A 9,880-nucleotide genomic window follows, 5' to 3' on the forward strand; every position below is an offset into this window, starting at 1 on the left:
AATAGATTATATTGATTGGCATGATTGGCTTGATTTAGTTACACATTTTAGATGTGGACAGTTGAGGGATCCAATTTGTAAGTCGCTCTGGATAAGAGCGTCTGCTAAATGACATAAATGTAATGTAAATTGATATTTTTGTTTCACCTCTTGATAATAAACAGCTCTACTTAATAAGACAATAATAAATTGATTAGATAAATTGGAAATTAAAAAGTAATGAGTGCATCAACATTAGTTTTCCATAACCTGTATGATATACTACCACAGTGTAATTGCTCTCTTAAATGAGAAATAACTTCATTTTCACTGAATCACCCCTTAGTCTGATAGATTACCAGGTTTTATTTCTACCGAAGATAATATGCTGTAAAGAGCTAACTTTTGGGAGAAAGCAGGACTACGTTAACACCAACCTCACATACCTTGGAGATATCTGAGAGAGATAAGAAAGATCAGGAAACTTTTTTTTTTTTTTACACATATTTAAGCCCTTTTTTAGGCACTAAACTACTTCCATATATACAGTGCATTTGGAAAGTATTCAGACCCCTTTACTTTTTCCACATCATGTTAAGTTACAGCCTTATTCTAAAATTGATTACATTATTTTTTTCTCTCAACAATCTACACACAATACCCCATAATGACAAAATGAAAACAGGTTTTTAGACATTTTTGCAAATAGATGGGTGTTAGTAACATAAATACCTTATTTACATAAGTATTCAGGCCCTTTGCTATGAGACTCGAAATTGAGCTCAGGTGCATCCTGTTTTCATTGATGATGTTTCTACAGCTTTATTGGAGTCCACCTCTGATAAATTCAATTGATTGGACATGATTTAGAAAGGCACACACCTGTCTATATAAGGTCACACAGTTGACAGTGCATGTCAGAACAAAAACCAAGGCATGAGGTCGAAGGAATTGTCAATAGAGCTCCGACAGAATTGTGTCAAGGCACAGAACGGTACCAAAACATTTCTGCAGCATTAAAGGTCCCAAAGAACACAGTGGCCTCCATCATTCTTAAATGGAAGACGTTTCGAACCACAAAGACTCTTCCCAGAGCTCGCCCCCTGGCAAAACTGAGCAATCGGGTGAGAAGGGCCTTGGTCAGGGAGGTGACCAAGAACCCAATGGTCACTCTGACAGAGCTCCAGAGTTCCTCTGTGGAGATGGGAGAACCTTTCAGAAGAATAACCATCTCTGCAGCACTCCACCAATCAGGCCTTTATGGTAGTGGCCAGACGGAAGCCACTCCTCAGTAAAAGGCACATGACAGCGCGCTTGGAGTTTGCCAAAAGGCACCTGAAGACTCTCAGACCATAAGAAAAAATATTATCTGGTCTGATGAAACCAATATTGAACTCTTTGGACTGAATGCCAAGCTTCACGTCTGGAGGTAACCTGGCACCATCCCTACGGTGAAGCATGGTGGTGGCAGCATCATGCTGTGGGGATGTTTTTTTAGCGGCAAGGACTGGGAGACTAATCAGGATCGAGGGAAAGATGAACGGAGCAAAGTACAGAGAGATACTTGATGAAAACCTGCTCCAGGGCGCTCAGGACCTCAGACTGGGGCGAAGCTTCACCTTCCAACAGGACAACGACTCTAAGCACACAGCCAAGACATCGCAGGAGTGGCTTCGGGAAAAGTCTCTGAATGTCCTTGAGTGGCCCAGACAGAGCCCAGACTTGACCCGATCTACCATCTCTGGAGAGACCTGAAAATAGCTGTGCAGCAATGCTCCCCATCCAACCTGACAGAGCTTGAGAGGATCTGCAGAGAAGAATGTACAGGTGTGCCAAGCTTGTAGCGTCATACCCAAGAAGACTCGAGGCTGTAATCGCTGCCAAAGGTGATTCAACAAAGTACTGAGTGAAGGGTCTGAATACTTATGTAATTATAGTAGCCTTGGTGTGTAACCCCCACACATCAGCCATTTAATCCACCCACCCACCCCATCCCTGTACCTTCACTATCCAATGGTCCCTGTCCAGGATTGTTTAATCATTACATTAGACAAAACCCTGCTAGTGCCAGGGGTGAAAAGGTGACGTTGACACAGTGTGTGTGGATACGATGCGTCTCGTCATTGACAGGAATACGTATCTCAGTTTGACCCGTTATCAAACATAGGCTGACCCAAAGATAGGGTCTACCTAGGGTTGCATTTTTTTCAGGTAATTTCTCCAGAATTCCCAAGTTTTCCAGGTGGATGTTTATCAATAGGTCTTATGCTATGCAGCTGTAGGCCTTACAAAACTATGCAACCACTTGACTATGCAGATAATGGAGTAAACATGACAGTTTGGTAATAAGGGACAGTTAGTGTTCAGTAAATAGGTCAATTGTTGCGGCTTGTTTTCAGCAAGTTGTTCAGCGTTAGTTGATTGCAAGCACTGCTTGCACACTTTCATAGCAAAGCCATGGTAACAACATTATTTGAGAAAGAAATCCATATACAGTACTACTGACTGAGGCTGTGTGTGTGTGCGTGCATGCGTACAGTGACATACTGTACACTGAGTTCTCTATTCTAATGGGGGTGTAGATGTTGTGCTGACACACACTGTCTCATTATGAGATGCACTGAGTTCTCCATGGCATTTAGGGTGTTGCCGTTGGTTTGACAGTGACTGTATCATGCATGACCTACTGACTTGTCTTGAAACCAGATCTGAACGAAAGGAGTTAGTTAGCTTCGGTTTTAATAATAGCACGTCCATGTCGCTGATTAATAATATAACTTTTTTTTTGCCGTTTTGTTTTATTAAGTTGTTTGTTTCAGTGGTTTAATATAAATCACAGTAGTTCCAGTACATTTCTAACCCGTATATCGCTCTGATAGGTTTTGTGCTGTTTGTTTTGCTTAACAGTGGACTTTTCAACTACTCTTATCAGTACCGCTGGTTTCCCAACTCTACTGCTGGGAAGTAACACACCCCATGGGGGAGTCACCCCTGGAACCTCCCACAGAATGAGCTAACCCTAGACAGAATAAAAGCCAGGGTTGGAGAGTGAAGGCACTATTACAGACCCAGAATCAGTGGTGGAGATGTGGGTCGGCAACTTGCTGTGTCTGGCCGCTCTGGCTGTTGCCCTCTCTCTACCTACCTTCTCTGATGGAGCTGCACTACATGTGTTGTCAGCTCCTAACCTGCTGCGTGTGGGCAGTAATGAGAACATCTTTGTGGAGTCTCAGGACCATACAGGAGGTCCCCTGGACATTCAGATCATGGTGAAGAACCACCCTACCCAGAGCAAAGTGCTGGTCTCTAAATCAGTGGTTCTGGATCAAGCAAACAACTTCCAGGCTCTGACACAACTGGTCATCCCAGAGGGGGACCACTTTGTGGACGACCCCAAGCAGAAGCAGTATGTGGTCCTGCAGGCCCAGTTCCCTGACCGTGTCCTGGAGAAGGTTGTCCTAGTCTCCTTCCAGTCTGGATACATCTTCATCCAGACTGACAAGACCATTTACACACCGGCCAGCACCGTCTACTACAGAGTGTTCTCTATGACTCCTGGCCTGGAGCCTCTGACCAGGGAGATATTTGTGGACAAGGAGGTCGCCAAAAACAAAGAGATTGCAGTCTCTGTGGAGTTCATGACTCCTGAGAACATTACCATCTTCAGGGAGATCATCAACCCAGACAAGGGAGTCAAATCTGGACAGTTCAAACTCCCTGAGATCGTCAGCTTCGGGACATGGCATGTGGTCACGAGGTTCCAGAGCACTCCTCAGAAGACCTTCTCATCTGACTTTGAAGTCAAGGAGTATGTTCTGCCCAGCTTCGAGGTTAGTCTGACCCCAAAAAAAGCCTTCTTCTACGTCAACGACGAAGACCTGACCGTTGACATCACTGCCAGGTATCTGTACGGTAAGGAAGTGACAGGGACAGGTTATGTGGTGTTTGGTGTCATCACAGAGAATGATAAAAAGAGCTTCCCCAACTCTCTGCAGAGAGTAGAGATCAGAGAAGGTAAAGGAGTGGCTTGTCTGAAAAAGGAACACATCACACAGACTTTCAAAAACATCAATGATCTGGTCAAACAGTCCATCTTCGTGTCAGTCAGCGTGTTAACAGAGGGTGGGGGTGAGATGGTAGAGGCAGAGAAGAGAGGGATCCAGATCGTCACTACGCCATACACCATCCTCTTCAAGAGAATGCCCAAATACTTCAAACCTGGCATGCCTTTCGACGTCTCGGTTTACGTTACGAATCCCGACAACTCTCCAGCCATTGGAGTGGAGATTGAGGTGACTCCAAATAATGATAAAGGGGTGACCAGGGCCAACGGTTTTGCCAAAGTTACACTTAACACCGTGGCATCGGCCAAAGAGCTGACAATCACTGTGAAGACCAAGGACCCGGCTATCCACCACACCAGACAGGCAGAGGCCACCATGAAGGTTTTCCCATACAGGACTTCTACCGGGAACTTCCTCCATGTCGGGGTTGACTCTAATGAGTTGAAAATAGGAGACCCAATTAAGATCAATCTGAATCTGGGACCCCTCGCCTTACAAAACCATGACCTTACATACATGTTCCTGAGTAGAGGTCAGCTGGTGAAAGTGGGCAGATTCAGAAGACAGGGCAACGCCCTGGTGACACTGTCAGTGCCCGTCTCCAAGGACATGCTTCCATCATTCCGCATCGTAGCGTACTACCATGTGGGAACAGCTGACCTGGTGGCAGACTCTGTCTGGGTTGACGTCAAGGTCTCCTGCATGGGCTCACTGAAAGTGATGTCGACCAGACCCAAGCCATCCTATGAGCCTCGTAAGGCTTTTAGCCTGACCATCACTGGAGACCCGGGAGCTAAAGTAGGGCTTGTGGCTGTAGACAAGGGAGTCTACGTTCTCAACAACAAACACCGTCTCACACAGACCAAGATCTGGGACACTATAGAGAAGCATGATACAGGCTGTACAGCTGGAGGGGGAGCAGACAATATTGGGGTGTTCTATGATGCTGGTCTGGTATTTGAGACCAACACTGCTAAAGGGACTGGGATCAGAACAGACCCCAGCTGTCCTGTTAGTTCTAGGCGGAGGCGAGCAGTGACCATCGGTGACGTCATCACTAGTATGGCCAGTAAGTACAATGGTCTGGCCAAGGAGTGTTGTGTGGACGGGATGAGGGACAACACCATGGGATACACCTGTGACAGACGGGCCCAGTACATCACAGATGGGGACATCTGTGTCCAAGCCTTCCTCGTCTGCTGCAATGAGATGGCCTCCAAGAAGGCTGAATCCAAACAGGATGCACTGCTGCTCTCACGCAGTGAGGAGGAGGATGATGCGTTCATGCGGTCTGAAGACATTGTGTCTCGTAGTCAGTTCCCTGAGAGCTGGATGTGGGAGGACACCAATCTTCCTGAATGCCCCGCCCAAGCCAAGAACTGCGAGACCACATCTGTAATAAAGAACAACTTCCTGAAGGATTCCATCACCACCTGGCAGATAACAGCCATCAGCCTGTCTAAAAATCATGGTATCTGTGTGGCAGATCCGTTTGAGATGATAGTTCTGAAGGAGTTCTTCATCGACCTCAAGCTGCCCTACTCAGCCGTCCGCAATGAACAGCTGGAGGTCAAAGCGATCCTCCACAACTACAGCGAAGACCCCATAATTGTGCGTGTGGAGCTGATGGAAAATGGCGAGGTGTGCAGCTCGGCAAGCAAGAAGGGTAAGTACAGGCAGGAAGTGAACATGGACCCCATGTCCACCCGGGTTGTACCCTATGTCCTCATCCCTATGAGGCTGGGCTTGCACTCCATTGAGGTCAAAGCGTCTGTGAAAAACTCTGGCAGCAATGACGGTGTGAAGAGGGACCTGCGCGTTGTGGCTGAGGGAGTGCTGGTCAAGAAGGAAAACAATGTACTCCTGAACCCGGCTAAACATGGAGGTGAGCAGACAGCACACATACCAAGTGGAGTGCCCCGGAACCAGGTGCCAAACTCTGATGCTGACACACTTATTAGTGTGACAGGTGGAGAGCAGACCAGTGTGCTGGTGGAGCAGGCCATCAGTGGAGACTCTCTGGGCAGTCTGATAGTTCAGCCAGTCGGGTGTGGGGAACAGAACATGATCTACATGACCCTGCCTGTCATTGCTACACACTACCTGGACAACACCAAAAAGTGGGAGGATATTGGCCTGGACAGGCGGAACACAGCCATCAAGTACATCAACATTGGTTACCAACGTGAGCTGGCCTACCGTAAAGAAGATGGCTCCTACGCTGCTTGGGTCAGCAGAAAGAGCAGTACCTGGCTGACAGCATACGTAGTGAAGGTGTTTGCCATGTCCAGTACACTGATCAGTGTTGAGGAAAAAGTGATCTGTAGTGCTGTCAAGTGGCTGATCCTGAACACACAACAGCCAGACGGCATCTTCAATGAGTTTGCTCCTGTCATTCACGCAGAGATGACGGGTAACGTGAGGGGGTCGGACAATGACGCTTCTATGACAGCCTTTGTTCTCATCGCCATGCAGGAAGCAAGCTCTCTGTGTGAGCAGGTTGTCAACAGCCTACCAGGCAGTATGGCTAAGGCAGTAGCGTACCTCGAGAAGCGTCTTCCCCACCTGACGAACCCTTATGCTGTTGCTATGACCTCCTATGCTCTGGCCAATGCAGAGAACCTCAACAAGGAGACCCTACTGAAGTTCGCCGCTCCACAGCTGGACCACTGGCCAGTCCCTGGTGGTCACCCGTACACACTGGAGGCCACGTCGTACGCCCTGCTTGCCCTGGTCAAGGTGAAGGCCTACGAAGAGGCCGGCCCCATAGTCAGGTGGCTCAACAAGCAGAAGAAAGTGGGAGGGGGATACGGATCCACACAGTCCACCATCATGGTGTTCCAGGCTGTGGCTGAGTATTGGGCCAATGTGAAGGACCTGAAAGAAGTTGACCTGAACATCAACCTAGAGGTAGCCGGCAGGGCATCGGTCACCAAGTGGTCCATCAACAACAAGAACCAGTTCCACACTCGTACAGACAAGGTCAACTCCATAGACAAGGACTTGACAGTAAAAGCCTCAGGAAATGGTGAGGCGACCTTGTCGGTGGTGACACTGTACTATGCCCTGCCAGAGGAGAAGGACAGTGACTGTGAAAGCTTTGACCTCTCTGTCACCCTCACTAAGATGGACAAAACAAGCCACGAGGACGCCAAGGAGTCGTTTATGCTCACTATTGAGGTATTGTATCGTAACTCAGAGAAAGATGCGACCATGTCTATCCTGGACATCGGCTTGCTGACCGGCTTCATTGTAGACACAGACGATCTGAAATTGTTGTCCAAGGGGAGGGAGCGCTACATAGAGAAGTTTGAGATGGACAAAGTTCTGTCTGAAAGAGGATCTCTCATCCTATATCTGGACAAGGTGTCCCATAAGTTACCAGACAGACTATCCTTTAAGATCCACAGAGTACAGGAAGTGGGAGTTCTACAGCCAGCTGCCATCTCAGTATATGAATACTACAACCAGAAGCACTGTGTGAAGTTCTACCACCCACAGAGGGAGGGTGGTACTCTGAGCAGACTGTGTCTTGGAGACGTGTGCACGTGTGCGGAAGAGAGCTGCAGTATGCAGAAGAAAGATGAGCTAGATAACAAACGCATAGACAAAGCCTGCGGCGCGGGACTGGATTACGTTTACAAAGCTACGGTGGTGGACTTGAAGCTGACGACACACACAGATACTTACACCATGAAGATCGATGAGGTCATCAAGCCAGGTACTGATGAGGGAGTGGAGGGGAGGAATCGTGACTTCATGGGACTATCTTACTGTAGAGAGGCTCTGGGTCTAAAGCAGGGGAAAACATACATGATTATGGGGAAGTCTGAAGACCTGCACAGAGTGGAGGATAAAGGACTGTTGCAGTACAAGTATGTCCTAGGAGAACAGACGTGGATAGAGTACTGGCCCTCACAACAAGAGTGCACGTCCAGAGACTACAGAGAAGTCTGTCTGGGCATTGATGAGTTCATCAACCAGATCACAACCTTTGGCTGCCCTGTTTAGCTTCTCTTCTTGTTTTGTTACATTTACATTTTTGTAACATTGCAATCCAGGTTGTATGCCCTGTCATAACTCATTGTAACCTAGAGAGTGTATGGAGATGAGTTTGACCACTTGGAATATATTCTTTTGGAAACTGACCAGTAAATTCTGTACACTGTGCACAATAAAACTGTTTGGGAAAGAAAATGTTTTAATTTAAAAGTTAACCTATGATGATAATGACTGCAAATGGCACACTTATACATACATTTAAGTGTGCCATTTGCAGTCGTCATCGTCATAGATTACTATGCCATAGTTACATTTTCTATGGCTTTATTTTAGCACTAAAATGACCCCTGCCTTCTGTAATAAGCATGAAAGAAATGCATTAAAAAAAAAACATATTGTCTAATTCCTTTGTGTGCGTGCCATCAGTCATTTCGGGGATTTAATTGTTTATTGGTTTTAAACACCAAACAAAAACTATTTAAGTTTAAGTAACTGTGTTTGTTCACTATTTGAGCACCAAAATGGCCAAATATCTCATTCTGGTCCATATGGCAAATCAGTCAGAGTACTATACATCTTTCAGTACATGTTTTTACCAAATGCGATCAGGATTAGCAAACATTTTCTCCTGCCCCATATGGCACTAAGCAAATAAGATGTACTGTATACAAATCAGTCAGGGTAATAGACACTTTCATCACTGCTTTTACCAATGTGGAAACTCGTTTATAATCAGGGGTTAATTTATTATGAGCAAGGTTTTGACATTAGGGGTACAGACAAAGGACCCTGACCCTTACCAGGAGGAAGTGTGTTTGAGTCATTGAGCTTTTGTTTTACAGACATGTCATCATGGGAGATATGCAGTATGTATTTTAGCAGACAACAGTTGTAGTGGGATCACACGCACGCACGCACACACACACGCACACACACACTGATGCGGAACCTTTCATGTAAGCCTTGGGGATGACACAGCTGGAGTGGCTCTGAGTGTTTGAAGGACATTTCAGTCTCAATCAGTGAAGATTAACGACTAAAATATAAATAATCACCCCACATTAACCGTAGCTCAACATCCTCACTCTCTTCCTGAACCCAGATGACAAAGCAAGTCTAAAGCCCCATTTATACCTGGTGCTAACATGCATCCTTTGTTCGGATCTTGTCAACATTCTGATTGTGTCCACATTTTTTGACAGGTGTAGACAATCAAAATACACATTGTGATCTTTCTGACCACATCCGGAGGTAGTCAAGCACGCATTGTATGTGGACATCTTACAAGTGTACAGATCTGGTTGGTGAAACAATTGAACTCATCATTATAGCGAAAGTAAAATGATTGACTAAGCATTACATTATTTTGAAACAATATCTCTCAAATAATTGTAATACATGGAAGGACCAGGAAATCTGGTCACAATGCCGAGAGAATGGACAGATAACACATTGTAATACCATGGGCTCTATTTGAACACACCTAATGCAATGGTCAATCTAAGCGCGAGCGATAGCGCTATAGGTTCAGGGTTTTTTCACTATCACAATTATTGGCGCACTTGCTGGCGTTGGCACGAAAGGGCTGGGTTTTGATGAATAAATAAGTTGTCAGTGTGTCAAGGCTTGGCCCCTCATTGGCCAATCAGAACATGCTCCATGGCGAAATATGTGGTTGCTTCAGGTTGTGTATTTACGTTTTTTTATGTATTGCCTTGGAATCAACTGCAATTCCAATGTTAGTCCGTTACAGTTTGTTAAATGGCTTACAGAAACAAAATAACAAAATATAGACCTATCACATCTTTGCTAAATAGGATAACTTGAACCCATTT

At 46.0% G+C, this 9,880-nt stretch overlaps 1 protein-coding gene across 1 annotated transcript; it reads left to right on the plus strand.

Annotated features, from left to right (window-relative positions):
• The first annotated feature begins 3,035 nt into the window (after positions 1-3,035).
• On the plus strand, positions 3,036-8,448 carry LOC121542153 (complement C3). The gene has a single exon (XM_041851643.2). The coding sequence runs from the start codon at positions 3,066-3,068 to the stop codon at positions 8,052-8,054; it is 4,989 nt and encodes a 1,662-aa protein (XP_041707577.2). The 5' UTR covers positions 3,036-3,065; the 3' UTR covers positions 8,055-8,448.
• The last annotated feature ends 1,432 nt before the right edge of the window (positions 8,449-9,880 follow it).

Source organism: Coregonus clupeaformis, chromosome 17 (genome assembly GCF_020615455.1).
Source record: "Coregonus clupeaformis isolate EN_2021a chromosome 17, ASM2061545v1, whole genome shotgun sequence".
In the NCBI taxonomy this organism is placed as follows: Eukaryota; Metazoa; Chordata; class Actinopteri; order Salmoniformes; family Salmonidae; genus Coregonus; species Coregonus clupeaformis.